Raw genomic sequence first — 25,195 nt, 5'->3', positions numbered from 1 at the left:
CAGTTGCCTCGTACAGCTTTAGGGATGCAGCTGCGCAGCTTTGAAACTCAGGGTTTGTATTATATGAATAACTGGACGCTGAAATAAGCCTCGGGAGCATGCTGGAAATATAGTTTGCTGTCCTGAAGCTCACTTCTCTTAAAAGAAACCCCTCTGTACCTACAGCTATTGCCCCTCTGTTCTGAAGGGAGGGGTAAAGCTCACCTGGCACTGCCTTACGGACTCCTCAGTGACTTGTAGAAGAATCTCAACAGCAGAGACAGAGCAACACCCAGAACTCCTGATGCTAGAAGGCTGATTTTCCTTGGAGATTACATGAAAGACCCAGAAGTTCTTCTAAAAACCAACAACCTACAGCAACAACCCTCATTAAATGGAATATAAGCCTATTTTTTTAATAAGCCTTTTTTTTTTCCTATTGCAAAATAAGAAGGTTCTTCTATTGCAAAATAAAGTAATTATCCAAGGCAGGCAACGGTGCAATTCTCTAGCCTATTGGCTAGACAAGGCAGATCTCTGAAATCCTGCAGACAGGAAGAGTAACTCCTTGTGCACACTCAGCTTCATGAAAGCTGCAACGATCTGTTCGGGTATTATGATCATGCAAGGAAAAAAAAAGAAAAAAGAAAGAACGAGTGCCTTCTCTGCACCTCTACAAGCCCAAATCCTTGCTTTTTGACAACAGGAAGAAAGTGCCAGCTCCAAAGCGTGCATGTGGGAAAATATTCATGAATGCTGTGCCCGAAGACGTGGGTAGGTTCTCTTCCTTCCCCTCTCCCAGCGGGGAGGCAGGGTTGGCAGATTCTGACCTAAGAGGTTGTTCTTCCAGAGCACAGGAAAAGCAACACCAACGGAAGACCTGTCAGAAGAGGCTGAACTTCAGCAGAGGAGACGCTGCTGCTAAGCTCAGTACCCAGAGCTGCAGACGGGCACCAGCTGATTTTTAACAGCACAATGCAAAGCAGAACAACCACACTGCAAGCTGCTCGGATCTCCTGCAAGGTTTGTTGAAGCCTCATTAAGGAAAGCTTCAGTAGTGAGCAAAAGATTACACACTTCACAGCATGCTTTGCAGGCGTAGGTGCATTAGTTAACCGCCTCTCCGTGCTCCCAGCGAAGGACAATCCACCTCTACCACAATTCAAGCTCTCAGCTGTAAGAACACACCATGGCACTCCTCAAGCTCCATTTTGTAGTTGGCTGAGCAGCACTCAAGGCAAAGGTAACACAAAAGGGAATGACTGCTCCCTAAATTACAGTAGAAAATGATTCAGCATCCAAAGTGCTTTAGACCACAGAACAGGCAGCCTCCTCAGAAAGCTCCTCCCCAGGGACTCTCAGTGGTCCCAAGGCAGAGGAAGGCCAAGGAAGACTACCCAAATTCTTATCTTTTGGATCCTCAGGGAGCCAAAACAGCTTTAAGACAACAGCTTGGACAATACTGAGAATCTGACCCCAATGCTAACTCAGAGAGAGATAGCATCCAGTGCTGATGAATCTGTGTTTTCTCTGCACTCTTCCTTAGTTTGCCCATCAGCACGTTAACTTATTTACTTCACACATGCCAACTTCACTTCATACCAACTGCCCTGGTACTAATTTCTTAAGCTAAGCTCAAGTCCTGGTTATTTTTGCAAAACCAGAGGAAAGACAAGCACACTAACACATCCAGACATGTTGTTAGAGAACTGAATTTCGCTACCTCCTTGCATTGCTATCCTCACGCACGTTAGCTAGTCCCTCCAACACCCAGAAGAGAAACGCTACTCACTTCCCATGTGAATAGGTCAGCTTGTTGTTTTCGGAAGGTATCTTCGCCAGGATCTGCTCCGTCACCTCCAGGAAGTTTCCTCCGCACCAGGCATGCTTGGCAAGGATGGTTGTGCCCCTCGCCACAACAGCGAACAGGATAGCCATGACTTCACGCTATCTGGAAATAAAAACACCAGAATTTGGCTTGTTATTTGGCAGAGAAAACCCTGCAGTCTTAACAACATCCTCCCAGCCCTCAGCATGACGGGAGGGAGCGCGGTCAGTACACCAACGGGATATCGTTAGCAGGAAACGCCTCTCATCCCCCCTTTCACATTCTGTTCAGAACACCACCAAGACTCCCACAACCTTTGGAAGGATGTTTTTGTTTTGTTCTTTTTTTAACTGCACCTGCGGGGTGTCCTGCACTCAGTGAATTTTGCTCACGAGTATTCCCTACATTGCTTCCACCAAGGCTTCTAGCTGTAGGTACATTGTTTTCCTTTTCAGTGGACCCTTCAGCGTTTTCATGCTTTTCAAAGAAGCACCCTTCAGAAAAGAAGGAACTGTCTTGCAGCGACGTTACCAGGAGGTCGTGACACAGACCAAGCCCACCATCCCTGACGCAGCTTCAGTTCAGGAGTGATGCCTTGGCTTTGACTGCTATCAAGCTGAAGGAGAAAAGCTGCCGCTCGATTCCAGTCACACGACACACGCCTGCTTTTTACGGTCTTGAGAAACCCGCTGTTGCACCAAGGCTCCTAGAAAACACACAGTCTGCAGCTACACACCCTCGAACAAGCCGTCGCTCCTGCACGTGTACCACACCAAAACAGACTACGGCACGCAAGCGTCGGAGGGGCAGACTTCGGTGGAGTCCCCGCAGTCAGAAGAACAAGCCTGCTGTCACATGAAGGGCCACGCTTAATCAACGGAGGTGCCGTCACATTAGCCTAACGGCAGACCTAAGATCTAACACGGGAAACCACATCGGACCACAGCCGTGACATCTGCTCGGCTGGGTCAGTACCTCCATGAGCCTCTTTTCTGCTTCGGAAAGACTTCTGACCCTACCGAAACGTCATCTCATTTCTCACTTGGCACACGACTGCCCTGACGCTGCCTGCCTCGCGCTGTGCCGAGAAAACTCGGCCTTCTGGGAAGATCGCACGCCAGCTTCAGCGCAACGGAAGAGCTTGGAGACTTCTCCAGAAATAGGCACAGGTTCAGCTTCAGGATCCAGACACCACGGGTAGAAAGACCGAGCACGGGCAGTGCCCAGTCCAACTTCCTACCCCCCGGCGCTGACTGAAGCCCAAACGGGGTCTTTTGCTCCGGGGGCGGTCCTGCCGAGCGCTGTGCGGGAAGAACGGCCCGCCTGCATCTGAGCTGATGCAGGAGCGATCACAGCAGCAAAAGAAGAGATGGCAGGAGCAACGCGGGGCTGTTAGCAAGACCACGAAGCGAAGAGACAATCAACTAACGTGCCAGGGCTCGTGGTTCTGCTTGTTGTCAGCCAGACCTTTGGGGATAAACTTGGGGATTAATCCAGGAGACACCCCATGGTTAACCCGCGATCTGTAACCAGCTGGGAGCGCCAAGGAGTTCAGGGTCAGCACCACCTGGGGGGAGCAGAAGGCAGGGGATTAATGTGAGAAGAGCCCACAGCAAGCCAAGCGGGAAGCACCGCAGCAGAAGTCCTCAGACCACGCAGCTCCAGCACAGCACGCTCTAGAAAAACTGTCAGAGCTCGGTGTCAGCAGAGGGGGAGGGAGGACACACGAAAAGCCCCACGCTGTGCAGGCAGAAGCTGCTCCCCTCTGCTGCTCCTGACCGGCACAAAAGCACATCAACAACTGCAGGGGAAAGGAAGCACTCGGCTGCAGCCCCTCCTCAGGCAGACCAGCTTCTTTCACTTCCTCCTGGCTTAAAACTGGCACCTCTCAGACCCACGCACCTGTCCCCTCATCTCCACCAGGGATACAGGGGAAGCCCCTTGCACTGCTTTGCATGGCTGCCTTCTCACTTACCCCGCTTCAAAGCGAGACCTATTTTCGGCACAGAGGCAGCGCGGAGCATTTACCGGCTGTTCCTTAGGAGATGACAGCTCCCCTTGCTGTCACCGTGCCGTGCCCAAGCGCTCACACGCCGCTTGTTTTTCCCCCCCACCATCCTCGTCTGGACACAGCTCAGGGATTTCAACAAGAGGCCTGACATGGAGCTGGCACGCACAGCCTGGTAGGAAGGAGGACGCCCACATCAGCAGCCCCCTCTCACTGCTGCTGAAGAAGCAGAGGTGTTCACCTGCCTCTCCCCTCCGGGCTGAGACTCCAGCACAGCTGAAAGTGTCAGGAGGGAGAGGTGAAAACCACCTAGGTTTGTGTTTCCTCCCCCAGCCACGGGACTTGCAGGCTCACAGCTGCCCTCTAGCATCACGTCTGACAGCACCGCAGAAAGTGAAAAAGCCCCATCGCCCTCCAAAGATCTAGAGATGATCTCTGAAGGCAGACCCAGACGGTGCTTACTGAGGCCAATCAATGTCAACATCCACCTGGAGATCGTGGCAGTCACGGAATATAAAGAGGGAGAAGAAAGCTGTGATTACTCACTGCTCCTAACACAAAAACGAGAAGTTCGAGAACAGGTCCCACGGCAGGAAGCGGCTGTCCCCACAGCGCGTCCTCCGAAGCTCATTCCCACGTAACATCGAGGAGAAGAACAGCTCACACGAGTTCAGGAAGCGACTGACAGGTTTATGGAGGAAAAGAATCCCATTAAACCAAAGCATCCCAGCAGCCGCTCACTGGAGCCCAAGAGCTTACCTCACGTTTCTCCTGTTTTTCCACTCCTCCCCGGGCATCCCGCTAGTCAGATGCCAGAGCCACCTCCGGTCTGACTCAGTGCAGCCATTCCCAGCACGGAAAAACATTTATTCCACAGAAGCCCAGGTTATTTCTTTCTTTATTTTCAGGGATAAACGTTCTGAAGAGCAGATCGTACCCCCCAGCAGCAGAGCGGGTGAGCAGTCACGCCAGAGCCCCAGTGGAGGCCGCGACTCTCCCAGTATTTACATTCGGGCGCTGTCCCTGCTCCTCTCAAACAGCAACAAGTCGGAGCTACACCGAGGCCAGCTGAGCCCCAGCACCACCAGTTCAGGTGGTTTACAGGAGCTCCAAAACTCGCTTCCAAAGCACCCGGTCCTTTCTTGCATCGCTCCATCAGGTTCAGCCAGCAAGAACATCATACGACGAGCAGGGAGCCAAGTCATTTGCAAGCCTCTCACAAGCCCGACCGCAGTTATTTCCTTCCAGCACCACCGACCCTCCCCGCCTGCCAGATCGCAGCCTGCCTGGAGAGCTTGGGAGCCGCAGAAAGCTGCACCCGGCAGAGCCCAGAGGCTGTGAGCACGCCGACACGCCAGCGGGAGCTGCCTGAGGGCTCTCCCAGCCCCGAGCTCCCCGCCATCCCGCCCCAGACGGCCCAACCTGGGGCATCTGCCTCTGCTTTGAGCCAGCCTTAAACTGCTGCATCAGCTGCGCGCTGACTGCGTTAAGGCAGTGGCAGATTCCGGTATCGTTTTGCTGCCTTTGGCCTCCGAGAGCTTCTCTCAGCTCCTCGAAGCGCAGCACCGCGGACGTGCAGAGCGGGACTCCGGAGCCCTGGGCCAGGGCGAGCAGGGCTGAGCCAGGCGCTGAGCTCGGGCCCCCTCCGGGTGAGGCGCTCACCTTTCCTGCTGTGGGACGGGGACGCTGAGCAGCAACGGGGACTGCTCAGGGCACCCGGGAATCGCTTCTTGGAGGCTGCCCGCAGGAGCTGCGGCCTCCACCCGAAGGAGCGGGGGAGAAGCCGAACCCAACGAGGTCAGGGACAGGGAGGGGAGTCAAACTGGATCTCTGATGACTGCGTTTAAACGCTTATCGCCAGAGGCGAGAGCAGCCCCACGGCCGGTTCTGGTGTCGCTAAAAGCCCCTCGCGGCCACGCAGCCGCTCCGAGCCCCTCCTGACCCCGCAGGCAGCAGCTGCCGGACCGGGAGCGCACAAATTCTCCCCCCAGAATATTAAAAATAAAAACTCCTCGCGGCAAAGGAAACCGCACAAATACACCCCCGTGTCCCCAGCCCCGTGCCCGTGGCGGCTCCCCGCAGCCGCCCCCGGCCCCGCGGGGCCCTGCCAGGGGACGAGCCCCGGCGCCCCCCCCCCCGCCGCCGCCATTTTCCGCCCCTCACGGCCCCGGCCCCGGCCCCGCCGCTCACCGCCCGCCCGGCTCCTCCGCCCCGGCCCCGCCGTGACGCGCTTCCGGCGCGGCGCGGCGCGTTGCCCGCTGGGAGTCGTAGTCCCGCGGAGCAGCGTCCCGGCAGGCCTCTTGTTGCTGAGCGCGCGGGGCACGCCGGGAGTTGTAGTCCGCGCGGAGCGGTGTTCGGGAAAGGGCCTCCTGCAGCGCGCGGGGCACGCCGGGAGTTGTAGTCCGGCGGCGCGACATGGCGGAGGAGGGCGAGGGGAAGGCCGCGCTGGAGATGGTGAGGGGCTGGGCCCGGGTTAACGCCCGTGAGGGATCGCAGCCTGCCGCCGCGGGGACCGGGGAGGAGCCATCCGGCCCTGGGGAAGGGGGAGGTTTCCCTCCGAAGCCTCAGGCAGCGCCAGGGCCGGAGACAAGATCCCCGGCCAGGTGGGCTGGGGGGGATCGGGGGGGGTTTTACAGACTCGGAGCCCAGCAGGACCGCATCAGGGAACTCTCCGCGGGGCAAAAAGGGAAACAATCAGGTCTCTGAAGCAGACAGGCTCGGCACAAGGTGTTCTTGGTGAAACAGCCGTGCTCTGCTTCTCTGCCAGGTCGGCGCGTTGGGTTTTCCAAGCCATTCCTATGCAGTGTTTTAACTCCGCTGTAAATATTTTCCCTCAGCCTGAAAAAAAAAAACAAACAACACATCTGTACCGTACGGGGCTTCACTGCAGCTGGGGTGCAACCGAACGCAGGGGCGAAACAGGGCCCAGACAGCTTCCTCCTGAGTTAGCCTGCAATCCCAGGGAAAAAAGCTCTTGAGGACAACCGAGGCAAAATAATTGTAGTAAGTCCTTGCAGAGCACAGCAGCAGGAGGGACCAAGAGCTGTGGCTGGGAAGGAGGAGGGAGCTGGGTCTGGCGAGCAGGGCAGCAGGCAGGGTGTCTCCGAGCAGCCCGCGGCGAGCCCCACGTCGCTGTGCCGTGCCAAGGGGAGGTGTTCCTGCCACTCCTTGTTTTAATCCCCAGTAAGACTCGCTGCTTTGGTGGTGGGTTGCAAGTTGCCGGGAGGCAAGGGAGGAGGGATCAGGCTAACATCGGCGCGGCGCTGCATCACATCTGCTCTTCCCTGACAGCCGGCGTGCGGGGAGCCTGCCCTGGAGACACGCTGCAGGGCTGGGCGATCCCTTGCAGAAAGCAGCTCTCATCTGCCTGCTAAGCTGCTGCGGCGGTCCCCTGGGGGCTGCTGTACCTGGAGGAGAGAAGGGGGCTGCGGGGAGGCATTGCTCCACCAGGGGGCTATAAAACTGCCGGAGCAGCTGAGGATCTGGCAAGAGGCAGGACGCAAAGAGGTCGGCGCTCAGCCTTGGAGCCTCTCTGCTGCCAGGAGAGGAAGCAGCTGGGGTTGTCTGGGCAGTTAATTAGGTAGCTCATTGGCTACCGAATTGGCTCCTATGGGGTTCAGCAGCAAGCCTTTCCTTGCAGCAGAGTTAGCAGCCTGCGACCTGAGCTCACACACGGTGCCCCCAGAAGCTGCCCAGAGGGGGCACGAGTTGCTGCAGGAGCAGCAAACGCAGTTCTCAGCCCCTGCTAACTCAGACTCCGGTGCAGCCGGATCAGCTGGACCTGGTAACCTACTCCTCACCAGCACCCTGGCGTTCCTTACCTCGGGGCCTTACAGCATCTCTTCCTTCCTGATTTGTGGCAGGTCCAGGCAGATGGGACAGATGGAAACTGCGTCACGTTTGTGCTGCACGACGAAGACCACACGCTTGGCAACTCCCTGCGATACATGGTCATGAAGAAGTAGGTAGAGCCTCCAGGGTGCCTGGTACTGCTGAGGGCACCTGTGTCTCCTACCCCAGTCTCCTTTTTTTTGAGCTGTATCTCAGCTGGTGCTGGAATAAAACACGTAATCAGAAATTACCTTCCTTCACAAGACCAGCTCTTTTCCTTATGCTGTTGGTGTTAGGACCCAGAGGTGACTTACAAACCCTCCTGGGCCTGACCAGCCTCACCTGGGGCCTCCCGCATGCCCTGCCCATTGGCCCAGGAGCCCCATTTAAGCCCAGCTCAGGGCTTTCTCTCTTTGTCACATGGTTAGAGGACTGGTTTCCAGTCTGGCTAACTGTTTTGTCTGCACTGGCTGCTATTAATTGGGTACAGCCCTTCTTTGTCAATATAGGCCTCCCTTGTGAGCGCTGGGCTCTGTCTGGCCTGATTTCCTTCCCCTGGTCTGTGAATTGACTTTCTAGCCTGTCCTTGGATTTGCTTCATCCCCACAAACCTAGATGAAGATCTGGGCCTCTGGTTGGCCTTGGCTGCCATCTCCGAGCCGTGTTGTTCTCTCTCACTTGAGTGCTGTGGGACGGGGCTAGCTCTGTCTTGTTGGCAGTCTTACTGTTATGGCTTCCAGCGTTCCGTCCCTGGGGTAACAACTGCCCCTCTCTGCTCCTTGATGGCTAGTTGTGGAGAAAACTTAATATCTGACACGTGAAAGGCACATCTCTGGCGCTTCTCTGGCCCGCCACTGGGCAGCTGGTGGTGCTGGGCTGGAGCCTGGGAGCACGCCAGCCATCGTTTTCCTCTGCAAAGCTGCAAGGAGGTGGAGAACACGAGTAAAGTTATACAGGTTGCTTCCCTTCGGCATACCCCTCCCGTGAGACCCTAGTTATAAACTCCGTGAGCCCCAGCACGCCTGGCTGGCCTGAGCCTCTGACTTTCTTGAGCTGTGCTGCGGGCAGGCCTGGCCTTCACTGCTCTCTTCTCTCTCTCCTCCCACAGCCCTGATGTGGAGTTCTGCGGCTACTGCATCACCCACCCCTCGGAAAGCAAGATCAACTTCCGGATCCAGACCAGAGGTACAGGCACGCGCGTTCCCTGTGTGTCTGGGGTTCTTCTGTGGGATTCCCCCTGCTCGGGTCAGGTTTCAGCCGTGGGTTGTTCTAACAAAGAAGAGCACTTCTCTCTCTTTTCTCTGCCAGCCATCTGCAACCGCTGTGCCCTGTTGCTCAGCTGGGCAGGCTGCCCCGAGCTGTGTGCTGCAGCTCTTGTTTCCCGGCCGTAGAGCTGAGCAGCATCCTGCCAGCTGAGGCCCGAGGGACCATGGCCCAGGTGTCTGGGTTGGCTGGCAGCAGGCCCTGAACGGCAGCAAAAGGATAAAATAGATCTGCTGCTCCCTGTCAGGGCTGATCTGCCCGTAAATCAGCGTGGGGGTTGGAAACGGGGCTGACACACCTGGCTGCGGCAGCATAGCTTGTTCCTCCTCCTTCCAGCTGTGACACGAGGCTCTTCTGAAAAGCCTCACCTGCCTGTGCTGTCCTGCTGACTTGCCTCCCAAAGAGGGCTTTGTCCCCCGATGCTGACAGCTGTGAGCCTCTGGCACTCGCTCATTCCTCCTTGCACCCCAACCCCTTTTCTCGCCCGCTGCCTTCCACCCAGGCCCTGCACGCTCGGCAGCTTTGCCTGCTGCCTGGAGGGATGCTGTTATTTCATTCCTTCCCCACGGGGCTGTTCCCTTGAGCATCAGATACGTAGAAGCCAGTTCCTGGAAGCTGGTGTGTGCTTGCTGACTCCTTAATTCCTTAAAAATAATTCCTGCTCAGCCTAGCCTTGCCAAAACAGCCTCTTCCTCGTGGGGACTAACTGCAGAGTAAGCGTCTGCTGAGGTCAGGTCTCAGGCTGCTGGGCTGGGCTGCGAGGCAGGAGCGCGTGGGCACGTGTCTGGGCGCTGTGCGAGAGCCTCTCCCCGTCACAGGGACTCGGTGACAGCTGTGCTGCCTTGCAGCGAGGAGGGAGAGGTCCTCCCCCGTTTCGCTAACGCGTCTCCTTTCCCGAAGGGTCCCTTCCTGCTGTTGAGCCGTTCCGGAAGGGGCTGAATGACCTGATGGGTGTTTGCCAGCACGTGCTCAACACCTTTGAGGTGAGATTGTTGCCTGGGGCGTTTGCTGTCTCTCGGTCTCAGAGGGGAAAGGAAGGGGCTGGGAACTGTGTTGTAGGCCCTTGTGACACGAAAAATGTAGTTTTGGCAGTCATTTTCTGCCTGACCTTGGTTTGACTGTGGTTTTCCAAGTCCTAAACCACTGGGGTCGGGGAAGAGGAGAGGAGAAATCAGACTGCAAAGCCCTACTGGTCCTCCAGTGGAAGGTGCCGCAGGAGATTCAGCACCTTGTTTCCCTGTGAGTGCCCCCCCCCCAAGAGGCTTTGCTTGATCTGGAGGTTCCCTGCTGCGTCCCGCGGCCAGCCCGTGGACTGCACAGCTCCGAGCGCTGCCTCTGCCCTGCACGTTTTTAGCAGGAGAGCAGCTGAGAGGTGGAGCTGCGGGCTGGTGAGGAGACCCAGCGTGCTGGAGGCTGAGCTGCTGTGTCCTCCCTGTGTCCTCGATTGTCTGCTCTCGGGAAATGGGTATTGCCTCAAGGTCTCAGCAGGATGAGGCCAGTGCCTGCACAGATTCTCTGTAGGGTGTGCTCCTGCAGCCCCACAAGGCTCAGTCACTTCCGAAAGAGCGTTTTGGGTCCCTCAGCCTCTCCAGGCACTGGGCAGAGAAGTCACAGCACAAACCAGGGCGGCGGCAGAGGTGTGTGAATTGCTCAGATGTGCGCTGTTAACATTTATCCTTTGCTCTTGTTTGCAGAAGAGCATGAAGGAATACAGGGCGCAGAGGGAGGAAGAGATGCAGTAGCAGTTGGGGCTGGCAGTCCCCGTGGGTGTGTGTAATGTCTGTGTGTCATTCCCTGTGTCAAGAGGTGCTTTTTTATGACTATTTTGATGCAAATATGTATTTTCTGTAATAATAAAGCATATAAAGTTTGCTGCGGAGGCGTTGCTATGTAAATGGTAGCTAGAAGGCAGCTCTTTCACTCCTTATTTCTTCCCCTGTCCAAACGTTGCTGTTTTCTGCTCAGGATCTTCAGACTGTTTATGGTGATGCGCTGCAGAACTTGGCTGCCCCAACACCCCCGGGGAGCAGAGTGCTGTCTCCAGTCAGGCTTTGAGAGAGGCAGCACCCTCTTCTGATTGAAATCTTCCTGTTACTGGCCCCAGGGCTCCTGACTCAGATACAAATGAGAAGAGTTCAGCTGGAAGGGACCTAAAAGGTCCCATTTCCCCTCAGGAAGCTGCAGAGAGACACGAGGCCACCTCTCAGCCTCCGTTTCTCCAGACGAGACAACCCAGGTGTCCTCAGCCTCTCCTCACGGGACCTGCCTGCCTTACCGACTCCGTTGCCCCCCTCTGGATGCGTTCCAGTAACAGCCGCTCTTCATTTGTTAACAGATCACTGTACAATGGTCCTCTGCTCATTTGGGGGTGAGATAATTAAAAAAACAACAACACGCGCTTTCTCCTCTTTAAACCTCTGAGGAACGCAGGCGGCTGCAAGCTGAGAGCGCTCCTCGTGAGCAGGCCTGAGGAGTGCAGCGCTGAAACTCCTCCTTGGGATCCGCTGGCAGCCAGCCAAGGGGGAAAGCCTTTCATCGAGCCTAATGTGGCATGAAATGACGGGAGCTTTTCTGCTCCGCGCTGGGGTGCAGGGCCGGGAACCTTCCCCGTGTGCCCTGCCCAGGGGGACACCTCTGTCTCTTCAGCGGAGGTCTGCCGCTACCAAAGGAACCTGCTGGCGCTCAATTAAGTATTTAGCAGACTTTGCAGGCCCCCTGCTGCTTAATAAGAAGCACCCAGAGACTTCCCTTTTCAAACACCAGCATGTTTTATTAACGTACGGAGGAACAAGAGAGGATGTAAAATGTCAGGTTTTCTCTATAAAACCCTTCTTTCAAATACGGATTGCCAGACTCGCTTTCTGCCAGGCTGGCGGTGGGTTTGTGTTCACAGGCGGCGGGTCCTGAGGCCAGCTGAACCCTACACTGCGTAATAAGGCTCCTTCACCTCTCTGTGGCGATGGATTCACCCTGCCCATGCCAAAAAGCCCCCACGTCCCCAGCGGGTGGCTGCGGTGGGCCTGCTTTTGACTAATCCTCCTGGCCTGGCGGGGCTGGGGAGGAGGTTTTGGATAAATCAGAGCCTGGCCGATCCACCCGTGCTCGGTGCTGCGACCTCTCAGCCCAGGCGCCACGGAGGACAACTCTTTAAAAAGGTCTTGAAGGCCAGGAGCTGGCAGCAGGGAGCTGTCTTTGCCTTTGCACTTCAACAAGCAGATAAAATGAGGCTTTTCTGCTTTCTTTTTGGGCTGAAATGCGCTGATCCTGGTCTTACTGTAATCAAACAGAGACCTCCGAGGGCTGGGAAGGTGCCACGTGAATGCCGGCACAATGTAAGAGCTCTAAAAGCATGCCGTTTGCAGCTGATAACTCTCTGCTCTTCCCTCCCCTCTCACGCGTGGTCGAATTTAGTGATGTTGGCTATAATAGGAGGCACTTGGGAGGAGAACAGAAGGGGAAAGCAAAGGAGACAGAAGTCCCTGTTAAGCAGGCATGCAGCAAGTGATAGCCATGTCCAGAGCTGGGATGAGTACGCGGCAGCCTGTTTGTTGCAATATTAATCGTGTGCAGGTCTGAGCCTGGTTTTGAAGCATTTAAGGCGAAAATGTTGATCAGAGCATAGCTGCTAATGCGGGAATGATGAAATCTGCTCTTGGAGCACAAAAAGAGATGTTAGCCATTTGGGGCCCGGGAGGTTAATGAGGTAAGAGGATTCCCCCGTGTTCCTGTCATTGCTGTCTGTCGCGTGAGCATTAGCAGGTCCTGGCTGTCCTTAGGAGAGAATCACGGCTTTTGAACGCTTGGGACTCTGCTCCTTACGGCGTTACCAAAGGTCGCTACTGGGAAGTTGTTCGGATGCTTCAGGCTTCACTGCAGTGAACGGGAGCTGTGCCTTCACCTCTGCTAGCTCGCATGCAGCGTGCAGGTAGGAGACAGCGCAGCCCTTGCCCAGCTCCTGGCAGGCACCAAACGGCCTGGCTGCTGATCGCTGGTTTGGATAGAGCAGGAGGAAGCCAGGCTGACATAACTGGGGCTGTCCTGGATGGAAAAGGACTTTTAAATGCTTTGCTCTGACATTTTGGAACAGTTTGCTGAAACAGAGCACGATAAAGGTTGAATCTCACCACTTGGGACTGACCTAACGTGTAACTGGCTCCGCTTTGGAGCTGCAGCTGGCCCTGCTCAGAGGCAGTGCATCTGCTGTCCCCGAGGTACCTGCTGTGACCCAGCTTAGCCTGACACTTCTCCAGATTTCCGTCTCCAAATCTAACCCACAGCATCGTCTGCTCGCTGGAGCTGCCAGCCTCCTCCAGATCACCCAGGCTAGGAAGGCACTGGCCCAAATCAGCCCCCAGCAAGTCCTGGGCTTATGCAGGGCTGCTCACTTCTGGGACTTCCACCAGCCAGGCCAACAGGGACTTCCAACCATCCCAGGCCCGCGCAATGTAACGGGGACCCTGAAAAAGCTTTTGGCTCAAGCTGTGACCGAGGCACCAGCCACCCCAGGTGAGTGGGAGCAAGGCTGTCGCCCATTTTGCCAGCCTGTATCCCAGCGGCTGCTTTTTATGGGACCTCTTTCCCTGCCAAGCATTTTGACACTTCCGTGGGCCGCCCCGTTGTGTGGTCCAACAAGCAGACCCTTGTGTGAAGTGACACGAGGTTTGTGACGAGTGGAGATCCCCTGGTGTTGCCCGTGGCAGCAGGTGGAAGGTCGCTGCATCCCCCCTGCCTCTTCCCACCCTCCCTTCCAGCCACCAGCACTGCGCATCTGCCTTGGCACCTCCTGAGCAGGCTAAATCCAGGCGAGCGAATGAGTTTTAGGGAGCACCAACGAGATGCAGCGCTGGAGGTGTTAACCTGAAGCAAACCACCCCGTGGCAGCTGCCTGCAACCCAGCAGGACAGGCACCGGCGGGTCACTGAGAAGCTGGGCTGGCCAGGGCTGAATTTGCCACAATTTAGGACAGAGCAGAATTGGAACGAGGCATTGCATCAGGCTTGGTGTGCCGCTGGCTTACCCACTGCTACATCCTTGGAGCGCTGTGAGGTGCTCTTTTGAGGCCACAGAATCCCTTTAGCCTGGAAATGTGGACAAATACAGAAACGTGCAGAATTTAGGTATTTTTTTTTTTTTTTAATAAGCACAATCATTTAAAAAAATCCTGCTGCTAAGATACCTGTGTTGGAACATGTCAGGCTAAACAGTTTCTCCATTGGCTTCCACTTGTCCAGCTCTGGCACAAAGCACAGCAGCAGTGCTGTGAGATGGATACAGACAAATCTACTCTAGTGGGTAGGTAAGATTATGGAAAACGCGCTGGTCCCGGTAACCCTCAGTCTTTTGGTTTCCGTTGAAACCCATTTGTCTTTCAAAAATATGATTTGTTTGTAAAAACTTGCATTTGGGTGTCAGCAAAGCTAAAAAAACAACAACAAAAAAACAAGCACCATCACCTCGAAAGCTGCTTTATCTGCAGGTCTTTTCTCTTCTCCCTTTTTCCTTTCTCCCTTTTTTCCGTGATAAGGTGAAAAGGGAAAAGAGGAAAGGAGAAAGAGGTAAAAGAGGAAAAAAAAATCAGGAAAATCATCAAAAACTTGGCAACTAAAGCTTCCTCGTGTAGGTTTTCTTGACGTTTTGGCAAGAGGTACAGGCATGATGGTCAGGAAGTCACGCTGGAAAAAGCACTCGGGGATCAATCGTTTTAAGTAGTACATTTGTGAGGCTCTTTGCCCTGTTTCGGTTAGCTCCAGCAGCTCTTTCAGCTGAGATTGCCCCTTCCCCGTTGCCTTCTCCACCTGAGCTTGACCCTGAGGGTGAGGATCTGAGCCGTGGTGTCAGGGTGCTGTGGCCAGGAGGCGGTGGCGTCGAGGAACCGGGGAGGGGGAAGCTGGGGCAGGTGGTTTGGTTTGGCTGGATGCTGCCGCCGGTTTCTGCCGGGGACGCCTCGCCTAAGCTGCGCTGTCGCGTGCGTGCGGTCACCTCCTTGTGCCATACGCAGGCAGGGGGGATGCCATCCCTGGGTGGAGAGCCTGGGGCAGATTTCCCAGGAAAAGGGAAAGAGGGGGGGGGTCCTTTAGGGCTCCCCAGGTGAGGTTGGTCACATCACAAAGCTGGGTTGCTGCCCATCCCTCCGTGCCGTGGCTGCAAGCGGGGAGGTTTCAGGCCACACCTGCACGTGCCTGGGTCTTATCCTGGCTCTCTGCCCCGGGACAAACTGTTCCAGCAGCAGAGGGAGATCATAAGGGATGGCTTTTTGGCTTTTTCAGCTGGAAATTTGTCACTTGGGTGCCTTGCCCTCTCCTTCCCATCCCACATCCGTCTCAGGGTGACATCATCTCAACTTCCCTTCCCTTTTCGCACCCATCTCCGGAACTGAAAAATCCTACAGGGAGCTGGATCCCGTTCTTCCTCCTCCCGCAGAGGCGACTTGGACGGGAGGATGGACAAGCAGAGCTCAGAGGCAGTGTTCAGAGCTAGTCCCAGGGGTCAGTGAAATGCTGCAGCTCCTGCCAGGTGGGTTACGACGCGGCGGCAAAAACAATTCAAGCCCAGCCAGGGAATGGCCGTGCGAGAGAAATGGAGGTGTCCTGCTGTCTTTTCACAGTGCCTTCTCCGCTCTGCCCCGCAGGGGGGCTTTAGGAAGAGCTGTACTTGTTGCTCAGGCGGGAGCTGCTGCGGTCCAACCCAAGCTCCTGCCCGTTGGCTTTCCACTTGCCCACAGAGCCCTTCTCGTCCGTCGGCGTGATGCTCAGAGCGGGTCTCTGGCACCAGCAGCACAGGCAGGACTGCGGGGAGACAAGAGGGGGGTGACAGAGGTTACACGGGTGGGTTATGGGATGAAAGAGGAGGAAATGTGGGAAGGTTCCCAGTGGTGGTGGTGGGTCAACCCGCACAGCACCAGCTGGGAGTCACAGGCACGCTGAGCGCCGCTCTCCTGCAGGTCAGGTGTGTCGGGATTGGGCTGGTGTGGATTGGAAATGAAGATAGCAAAATGCCGGGCGGCTTTTGCAGCTGTGTTTTCTCATCAGCAAACAGGGCTGATGCTTGCTTGGGCTCAGCCCCTTGCCGCAGCTGCTGGGAGGTGATTCCCATCCCATCCCCTTCCTTTCTCCATCCTCCCCTCCTCCTGAGATTTTTCTCCGAGCAATTTGGGCTCAGAGTTTAGAGCAGCCCCAGTCCTGGTTTAAAGGTACGTGGGGATGCTTCTGACCCAGAATATCAGTCTTCTCTGTTCTTGCACTGGCAAAAGCCCCACCAGAGCAGGGCAGGAAGCTCTGGTGTGCTTGGAGCTGGGAAGAGAGGCACCCAGCAGGGTGAAAATCTGGGAGGAAAAATACAACGAGGACACAAGGGAATCCCGTGAGCCGCTGGCAGCCCCAGCATGTGCCTGACGTCTGCCTTTCCCCTCATCTAGGATGCCAAGAAGCCAACGGTGATGGGAGTGCCTGGTCTGTGGGAGCTGGTAGCCTTGGGACCGGTGTCCGGGCGCGCACCGTGCATGAAATTGCAGCCACAATGTGCAGTCAGCACAGCCAGGGGCTCCAGGAGCCAGCCCTACCTGGAAGCAGTTCTTGAATTTCCGACTGACGAAGTAGAGGGCCACAGGGTTGATGCAGGAGTTGAGGGAGGCCATGTTGATCCCAAAGTAATCCATCACGAGGAGGAAACTGAGACAAGAGGGGAGAGAAGGGGCTGGGAGCTCGCTGAGGGGACCCCTGAAGGAGGGTTTGCAAGCTGCCTGGGCTGGGAACCTGCTTCCATGGGGGGACCAGTGACAGATACCAGACAGAAGAGCACGAAACAGTCCCTCCTGGGGTTCAGCAATGGCACAGCAATTTTTGCAGTGAGCAGCATTTCCTGAGGAACCTAAGAGCAGGAGATCTGATTTCCCCAGGTGGCCTTGATGCTCTCACATTCAAACACAGTAGCAGTGTCTGGCCTGAGCTGGATTTGGGGTGGTGGGTAGGGAGGAGAGGGGAAGATGGGCATCTACCACTGCCCTCAGGTGTGCTGCAGACCTTTTGGCCCTGCAGAGAACGTTTCTCTGCCCAGGAGACCTCTTTAACCTTTTCTTTACAGACACATTTCAAAATAGAATTGCCTCTTTTCTTAAGGCCCCCCACCTCCTTTCTCTGCGCCTTTCTGGAGAGCGATGCCATCTAGAAAAGCAGCCTGAAAGTTTTTGGAAGGCAGCTCCACCAGCCTGCAACGAGCCCAGCGAGGCCCCTACCTGAGCAGTTCACATCTGTTGGGGTCCGTCTGGTCGTAGATGGTCTTCTTGAGGATGCGGCTGAGGTGGAGCGGCAGCCAGCAGAGCGCGAAGATCACCACGAGGCAGAACACGGTCTTGGCCACCTCCCGGCGCTGCGAGGAGAAGGTGGGCAGGGGAGAAGGGATGCTCTGGCTGAGCACTGGAGAGCGGCCGGGGCAAAGCACCATCTCCCCATGCTGAGCAAGGGCCCTTCGAGTTACTTCTACAACCCGAGCAGGGCCGGGCACCCCGTTTGAGTCCAAAGCACACTCCCAGCTCCTACTTCAGGAGGACGACTCATGAGATCCAGGCTGCAGAAAGCAGTAAGGTACCAGTAGCACGAGACAGATCGGGATAGGGTCTCCTTCACCCCATCCTACCATCACTCCTGGTCACTTTGCTAGTCCCTGGAACATGGACCTTCATCCGTCCACTCTTCACGCTAGGTTATTGTGGCAACCAGCTCGGCAGCTGGTCCATGGCCACAGTGCTGGTGGCTTGTGTTGACACTGAGGTGGGAGACTGGAGGCGAGGGCCCCTCTCCCTGGTTGAATCCATGCATCTGTATCGATGGGTCAAGAAGTCATTGACCACTGTGGGGCTGCGTTAGCTCATACGTGTCCTCTACAGGAAGCTGGGTTTGTTCTCCTCTTCTACAGCACTACCTCTCGTTTTGGGAAATACTGGGGTTTCTGCCCTCCTGGCTTTCTTACCCGTTTCATGTGGTCGTTCAGAGCGATTCTCATTCCGTTTCTCTTGCTCAACATTTCGCACGACATGAGGGTGTAGAAGATGCCGGTGCATACCAAGGGCAGGCAGAAATAGAAGCCGAAAAGCCACCAGTCCTTCACGTCACGGTAGAACTGCGTGCAAAGCAGAGAGGAACAAAAACTGGGAGAAGGGGGTAATGGGGCGTCGGTCCCTGACACTGATGCTGCCCCCCCGTCAGACCACTCCGACACTTCAGATGTGTGAAAGTGTGAAAGTGTAACTGCCCCGGGCTAGGTATACGTGGGGTAATCTTGCCCCGAGGCTGGTGCATGTTTAACCCAAAGAAGTGAAGGCTGTTTTACATCTGGCTGCTGGTCTAGCGCTTTTGTACAAGAACCAGTTGCAAGGAGCACGTTTTGGTAGGTATAGGGTTGGGAGGGTAAGTTCTGATGATTTGTAAGTGTCTTCATCCCCTTGCTCACCCTTAGCTGGCCCTGTGCTAATGGTTACACGTACAGCCTGGTTGGTTAGATGCTCCTTGGCCTGTTGTGACAGCCTAGCATCTTGCTGAAGTTTCCTGAGATGGGTCATGACCTTCTGATGTGGGCAAAGAGGACACAACGCAACTTAAGGACCTTCTGCCTGTTCTCTGGCCCCACGTTCAAAGCAACTCTACCCTGTCAGTACCTGCTGAGCCTTCTGTGCTTTGTCTAATGCTGCTCTCCCCAGATTCACCCCGATGACTGGAAGCCATCTGCAGAACCATCTCACCTCTCATGGAGGAGGCAGGCTGCCCCGTTTGCCTGTGCCTCCCTCTCCCTTGCGCCGCAGCTGGGCTGTGTCAGCGTACGTACCATCATGAAGCTAGATTTCTGTTCGGAGGCGAGCATGCACACCCACAGGTCTCGGTCCCAGTAGTTGAGCTCGACCATGTCAAAGGCTATGGCTTCGGGGACTGCCAGCACGATGGCCACTGCCCAGATCAGCGTCACCTCCACTGCCTTCCACATGGGGATTCCTATCCCCTGGATCCGACTCCAGGAGGCCACTGCTCGGTACCTGCTCAACGCGTGGGAACACAGCAGGAGCAGAGAGGAGTGAGAAGAGCCACCAACAGGAAGGGGCCAGGAAGGTGTATTAGAGTTCTCCCCTTTCCCTTGTCCCTTCCTCCACCACCCCTGAGCTTTCTCCTTCCGTGGAATGGGGAGGATCAGAAACGGGCCCAGGGGAGGAGTGCGATGGCAGCTCTCCTTGGCCAATATATGGCCACCTCCCCGTGGGAGGGGTGCCACCCTTCCCCACCACCCTGGCAGCTAGTCCCATGTCGTGCTCCTCCTCTCAAGCTTTTCCAGCAGGATTTACACTTCATCCCCACAGAGAAGACTGAGTTCCTGATGGATTTCAGCCCCATGTGACAACACCCCATTCCCTTCTCTGAATTTGGCCCAGACCCAAGCCACCCTGCAGTCTTCCCATCGGTGACAACAGAGGGGGCTATGCTGTGGTTAAATATGGACCAGGATGGGCAATACACCTGTAGAAGTTGTTTCTCACCTGTCGATGCTGAGAGCACAGAGGCTGAGCACCGTGATGCCCACCGAAGCCTTCTGGATGAAGGGGACCAGCTTGCACACCTGCACGCCGAAGGGCCAGTCCTTGGCCAAGAGCTGGAGAAGAACCACAGGGTTAACAGGGAAAGCGTGTCCGGCTTCCCATAATGGCAGGTGGTTACCCACAAGGCTCAAGAAGCCCACAAGGAGCAGCTGAAAGCGCTCTGAGGTTACCTCCGCTGGGGCTGCGCGGTGTGCGCTCCCGGTGCTTTGCATTGTGCTGGGAACCACTCGTTTCCCCGGGGGCTCGTGGTTGACACCTACGTGGAGGGGTGGTCCAGGCAACAGGTCCTGAACCCACACCCTGGGTGTTTTTGGGGGGACTGGAATCCTAAAAGCCACAATGGGCTTTGGGTCGCTTTTGGAGGGTGTCATGCTCCGAGCAGCCGAGGCCCAGCAAGGAGAGCTTCCTTCAGAGCCGTGTAGGCTCACGTCCTCACCACGCTCTGCCCTTCTGCCACGCCTTTGTGCAAACCCTCCCCAAACCTTCGTGCAGCATTATATGAAACAAATGATGTTTGATTGCTCGGGACCAAAGAAAAGCAACGCCTGGTTTAATCAAGCACATCCCCTGTGTGTCGGAACACCCCGAACAAATCCAGGCAAGGCAAGAAGCAATGTTTGCTTACACAATTTGAAGAGGGCTCCTTCCCTCACCCCAGCCCCGATCTACCACTGATGCCAGCAGCCTTCTTTACTCGGCTCCCAGCTTTTCTCACCTCTGGCAGTTGATTTGATCTCGTTTTCCCTTGGAAGCCACTACCTACTCATGGCCTGAAACCCAGCTGGGGCAAGCAGAGGGCATCACTGGGGACAACATGCATCGGAGCCAGGAGAAAGGGAGCTCCAGGAGATGGCTAGCTGTGTCTCCAAGCCAAGAGCCTGCGTTAACATGAGCTGTCCCATAGGTGAGGCCTTTGGTATAAGCACAAAGAGCCGTGCCCCCCAGTTCTTGCCTGACTTGGATGCAGGGCTGGGTATTCAGCCTGTGACACCCTCCAGCACATCTCACACCACGCAACTTCTGCTCCTAACCGGGGTCCGAGCCCCGCAGCCCGTCTCTGCCCACCCCTCTCTGCCCCGCTGCAGCGGGCAGAGCTCGGGTTCCTCCCCTTCTTCGTCACGTCTCTTCCCTCTAGCGTGGGGAGCAATGTCTGAAAGGAGCCCCCTGTTTTGTGAGACAGCCCTGTTCCTTGTTCCTGGATGAATCTTTCTGTTTAGCTGGAATAAAGCAGATGTTTGCCCGAGGCTGATCTGTGAACTGGGAGTGATGTGCCTAGCGCACGAGAACAGTGCTTTTTGCTTGGCTGAAATCAACTTCGGGTTGTAATGTCAGGACGCTGCAAGTGGTTCTTTTCTTGCCATTTTAAATGAGGTTTAAAAGATCTGGATGGGTGTGTGTGTGGAAAACACAGCGGGAGGTGGGAACACCTCTGCTTTCCCAGGCATACTCTGTCAGCTCATGTTTTCCTTTTCCTTTGGAGATCTCCCTCCCCCTTTCCTGCCCAAGCTGGAGCCTGAAATAAAGAGCGGAAGAGAGAGATTCCCCAGGGCACCGAGGCAGGTGGGAGCAGACGCTGTTCCTGCTGCACGAAGCCTACCTTGTACACGTTGATGGGCAGAGCAATGAGGATGTAGAGGAGGTCTCCGAGCGCCAGGCTAGCGATGAGGACGTTCGGCCCGTTCCTCATGCACTTGTTCTTGTAAATGATCCTGAGGAGCGTGGAGTTGCCGATGATCCCCACTATGAAGATGGTGCAGGACACGATGGTGTTGATGTACTTGAAGATGTGCCTGATATCGGCGGGCTTCACGCACACGGGCAGCAGGGGCGGCTCGGAGCCGCTGCTCCTGGGGAGGCTCTCGGAGAGGTTCGGCAGCTTGGCGTCCTGCAGCAGGCCCGGCTGGAGCAGGCTGTACGCCTGCTCCTGGCTGAGCACCTCGAAGGGGACCGTGCTCTCCTGGAAAGCCCCCGGGGTCTGGCCGCGTGCCCCGGAGAAGAGGCAGGTCAGGAGAATGGCGAGAGTGGTGGGAGCTGGGATGCTCGCCATGGAGGACTGAGCGGCAAAGCCAGCCGTGGGAGCCCTTGGGATGCTCATGGGGTGTCTTTGCTGGGGTCTGGATCTGTGGGTGGAGGAAGGGACAAGGGGAGAAATGGGTTAGAGGAGAAGGGGGCCTGGTAGTGCTCGAGAGGGTGCTGGAGAAGGTTTCTTCTGGCTACAAGCAGGCAGCGGTGGCCTGTGCGCCGGTCACCCACAGTCAGTGGAGCACAAGCAGCAGTTTTGGGGAACCTGCCCCACCAACACACTGGGGCAATTCTGCAAACCCCACCTCTGGGTCCACAGAACCAGGGGAGCTTTTCTTCCAGTTCATGCCATGGGAAAACTGGAGCAGCGCTAACATCAGCAGAGCCCACGCGGCATCCTTCAGTGCAAAGAGACAACCCTCCGCGCGGTCTCGCTGGGAAACATGCCGGGAAAATGCCACGAGGGTTTTTCCAGAAATGCTGTATTGATACCTGACATCTCATTCCGATTTATGTGCTAGTAGAGTGGCCCCTCCTTCCCCACCCTTATCGCTGTTAATTGAACCGCTTCCTTTCCAAATCCACCGTGCTGTTCAGCTCCGTACCGGGGGATATAAATCTCTCCGCGTTGTTTGCGGCGTTGGCTGCTGAGCACAGTAAAAGGTCTCTCAAGCTGACCAAGGCTGGAGCCCTGCTAATAAATACCAGCCCAGCAGGCTCTGCTTTGCAAATCTCAGACAACGCTCTCAGGCAGCCCAGCGGCAGCTCTGCGGCCACAGGTGGCTTATGAGACAGCTGAGGACGCTGTAGCACCGTCCTGGCACGATGTGGATTTGGGGAAGGGGCTTCTGGATGATCCAGATAGGGACACCGGTGGGGAATGAGCCCAGAGAGGGAGGGGAAGATGCCAGCACCCTGCCAGGCTGTGCCACCTGGGCAGATCTTGGCTCTGCTGGTAGGAGTGGGTGAAGAACGCGTTGCTCAGGCTACAAAACCCTGCAGCTTCGAAGGGAGGGAAAATTGCTGTGCCTGGATTGAAAATGGGAACCTTTTAGGGCTTCCCCCCCAGGCAGGGGTCAGAGTGCCCCCATGGGATTAGAGACGGGACCGGAGCCTCAGCCCGGCTCCCCCAGGCTCTGCAGGAACACGTGCGCCTTTCTGCTTGTTTGGAAGTCTCCAAGCGTGATCAGCGTGAAGTTGGCCTCTTTCCCAAGGAACCAGCCTAACCTGACCTACCCTTTTCTCGGTTTCACCCCACTGCTCCTGCCAGAAGATCTAAATCAGGCTCGGTTCTCCCCGACCCTCTTACGTCCTTCGGCCGGGTCCTTAGTGCGTGACACTGTAAACAGGCCGTGTTAGGAGGAAACTTACAATTTATTCTCAGTTACGTGTCAAGTGTAGGCAATGAAATAACCAAATCCCTTCAGTCACAGTTCAGACCTCACGAACTAGGTAGTTTAGCTTTCAGTTCTGTTAAAGCAGCCACATTTTAAAGACGTTTTCTCTCTGGTTGGAGCCCCTGCGTTGTGATGGCACCTCAGATACGGTTTCACCACGGGAAAGTTAAAGGTCCCGTCACTTTTCTTTTCAGCTCACCATCAGCATGCTTCCGTGCGCTGAAATATTCATGCCTGGTGCATAGCAATCTTGTGTGTTCACCGTACCTTTTATCTCTGCAGGCTCAAGCAGCTTTGCAAGCCTATCTGGGAGATAAGCCACAGTGGTGTGAGCCAGAACAGCCTCTACAAAGTTATCTGCCTGCCTCTGGCTGAGGACAAAAAAAAAATTAAAAAAAAAAAGCAGTTTTCAATGCTTTCGAGAGCGTTTAGAGACGTGTCCCCATGTGATGGTTGGGAATATCTTACAGGACCCCTAGCTGTCCTGTAAGCACCCCGTTTATGTGGGTGTCCCAACCCCAAGGGTTGCCTGCAGGTGTGTCCTGCTGCTCCTAAACACAAAATAACCCAAAAGCCGGGGAACCCCCAGCCCCTCCTGCCCATCCTGCATGGGCAGAGCTGATGTCCTGAGGAAGGGACGTTGGGGTGCCAGCTTATCACCTGTGGGGAGAACCTCGGTCCGTGGTGGTGGCTGTGAAGGTCCCGGTACCTCCGCTGGTCTCAGCACATCCATTAAGTCCCAACTGCCCAGTCTGGGACCTTGTGGCTGGAGAAGCTTCTCCGGCACCACCTTCCTGATATTTCCCTAAGCACCTGCGTAGGTACCAGAGCATCCTTGGAAAGCTCTGGTGTCCTGTGCCCTGTGCAGCAGTGGGCTGCTCCTCTCTGCTCCCCCGGTGAAGGACTGCGGAGCCTGGCGATGTTCAGCCCCCGGGTGTTTGGCAGGAGAGCTCATGTGAGTAAGGATCACGGGACACGGCTCGCTGGATCCTGCCCATCCCTTCCACAGCACCAAAAAAAAAGGGCTTCTCCCCCTTCTTGCCTTAAAATCCAATGATTTGGTAAAAGAGGAGCATTGTTTTCTCCTGCTCAACAGCCCGCAGACTTCTTGTCCTCCGTGTTGCCTCTCCCCTCCCTCATCTCAGAGTGCTTGCAAGCACAACCCTTTCTGATTTGTGGGGGAAACTGAGGCACAGAAGGGTCAAGAGGCTTGTTGGGTGCCCAGCAGATGTGAAACCAAACTCAGCATCACTTGATCCCAAATCCTCATGTTTCTGATCCTCCAGGGAGGTGACTCTGTGCCCGACATCCCCATCCCACCTGCCCAGCTGAGGCTGTTCTGCGAATAAACATCTCTTGCAGCAAAAATGCAATGGGTGGGAAGAGGGGAGAGAGGCAGATACGAGCACCGCATCCCCAGCTGCTTCCCTGACCTGAACCCACCCTGGTCCCTAAACTGGCCGATTTTCCCCCAGAGGTGTGCCGGCTGGATGCCTTCTCCAGCCCGTGCACCACCTGTTAGACCTTGCTCGGGTCCCACTAAGAAACGTGTGAAAACTCACCCGGACGCAGGAAATCGTTTTGTTTGCAAATCAGTGCACGGAACAGCAAAGCTTTTCATCAGCGTTAGGTTACCTTCCTCGAGGCCACGGACTTTGGGTGCTCTCGGGATCAGTTTCTCTCCCTCTCACGGCCCCTTGCCATGTCCTGCAGGTCCCAGGAGGACGGCAGCGCTGTAGATCCTGCAGTTTGCTTTTGCGTTGTGGGCTGGTGCTCGGGGAGGGGGGGGGGGGGGGAAGTTTCTTCCCTCTCGTGACTTGCTGAGTTCTCTCCAAACGGAGCCCTTGGTTATATAGAAAATCGCAGGGCTCCCCCCGAACGCGGCCGCTGCGACCAATAAGTGAAGAGCAGGACAGGGATGGAGGAGGAGGGCGAAGCGGGAGAAACGCGGGCAGCCCTGCGGATGGGATGAAAATAACAAACAAACAGAGCTCCAGGCGGAGGGAGGGAGCTGGGGGACGGCTGCTGACCGCGGGGCAGCGTGCCTGCTCGGCTCCCAGGGGCTGCGCTTCGGTGGAGGGAACCTGCGGCCCCGACCACCTCTGGGGAAAGGATCTGGGGAGGCATCGAAGCCTTTTCTGCCCGGGGTGTGTAAAGCCAGCTGGTCCACATGGAGCTTCCGAAGGGGCTTTCAGGAGCGCGAGCAGCGCTGCGAGCACGGCGGAGGGGGTGTGATGTTTCCCTGCTGGCCGAGCAGATGGGGTACAAGAAGCCCCTAATGAGGAGCTGGA

General features: G+C 56.0%; 3 protein-coding genes and 1 long non-coding RNA gene across 8 annotated transcripts in view; 2 read left to right on the top strand and 2 right to left on the bottom strand.

Moving 5' to 3' along the window:
• The window catches only part of VAMP7 (vesicle associated membrane protein 7), a 31,458-nt gene extending 12,356 nt beyond the window's left edge, over positions 1-19,102 (bottom strand). For 2 of the 3 annotated variants that reach the window (XR_004750203.1, XM_035323976.1), the window contains exons 1-2: positions 6,006-6,073; positions 1,772-1,930 (exon numbers count right to left, since the gene is read on the bottom strand). Coding sequence is in view for 2 of the 3 variants with exons in the window: in XM_035323976.1 (XP_035179867.1) it covers positions 1,772-1,917 (146 nt within the window). In the remaining variant the exon portion in view is untranslated. Of the gene's footprint in view, positions 1-1,771; positions 1,931-6,005; positions 6,074-11,581; positions 11,591-19,089 lie in introns of those variants that run through there. The other variant, XM_035323977.1, reaches the window with a different exon arrangement.
• LOC118165742 (DNA-directed RNA polymerases I and III subunit RPAC2-like) lies at positions 6,216-10,788 on the top strand. The gene is made up of 5 exons (XM_035323978.1): positions 6,216-6,269; positions 7,679-7,776; positions 8,755-8,831; positions 9,810-9,892; positions 10,604-10,788. The coding sequence occupies exons 1-5, from the start codon at positions 6,231-6,233 to the stop codon at positions 10,649-10,651; spliced, it is 345 nt and encodes a 114-aa protein (XP_035179869.1). The 5' UTR covers positions 6,216-6,230; the 3' UTR covers positions 10,652-10,788.
• On the top strand, positions 12,955-15,715 carry LOC118165743. Its single transcript, XR_004750204.1, has 3 exons — positions 12,955-13,415; positions 15,330-15,422; positions 15,514-15,715. It is a non-coding gene; the product is annotated as an uncharacterized LOC118165743 (long non-coding RNA).
• Positions 14,937-24,779, bottom strand: LOC118165740 (endothelin receptor type B-like). Of its 3 annotated transcripts, XM_035323974.1 has the most exons (9): positions 24,467-24,776; positions 23,172-23,275; positions 21,083-21,605; positions 19,426-19,538; positions 18,726-18,930; positions 17,874-18,023; positions 17,140-17,273; positions 16,468-16,576; positions 14,937-15,694 (listed from the first exon to the last, which is right to left on the bottom strand). In XM_035323974.1, exons 3-9 carry the CDS (start codon positions 21,578-21,580, stop codon positions 15,545-15,547), a joined length of 1,359 nt encoding a protein of 452 aa, XP_035179865.1. In that variant the 5' UTR covers positions 21,581-21,605; positions 23,172-23,275; positions 24,467-24,776; the 3' UTR covers positions 14,937-15,544. The 3 variants fall into 3 exon arrangements, with proteins under 3 accessions (XP_035179865.1, XP_035179863.1, XP_035179864.1); XM_035323972.1 differs by lacking the exon at positions 23,172-23,275 and having other exon boundaries at positions 24,467-24,779; XM_035323973.1 differs by lacking the exon at positions 23,172-23,275 and having other exon boundaries at positions 24,540-24,775.
• Between the last annotated feature and the right edge of the window lie 416 nt (positions 24,780-25,195).

The sequence above is a fragment of the Oxyura jamaicensis genome, chromosome 4 (genome assembly GCF_011077185.1).
Source record: "Oxyura jamaicensis isolate SHBP4307 breed ruddy duck chromosome 4, BPBGC_Ojam_1.0, whole genome shotgun sequence".
NCBI lineage: Eukaryota > Metazoa > Chordata > Aves > Anseriformes > Anatidae > Oxyura > Oxyura jamaicensis.
Note: the sequence above shows the minus strand (reverse complement) of the source record. Positions and strands in the feature narration are given on the sequence as shown.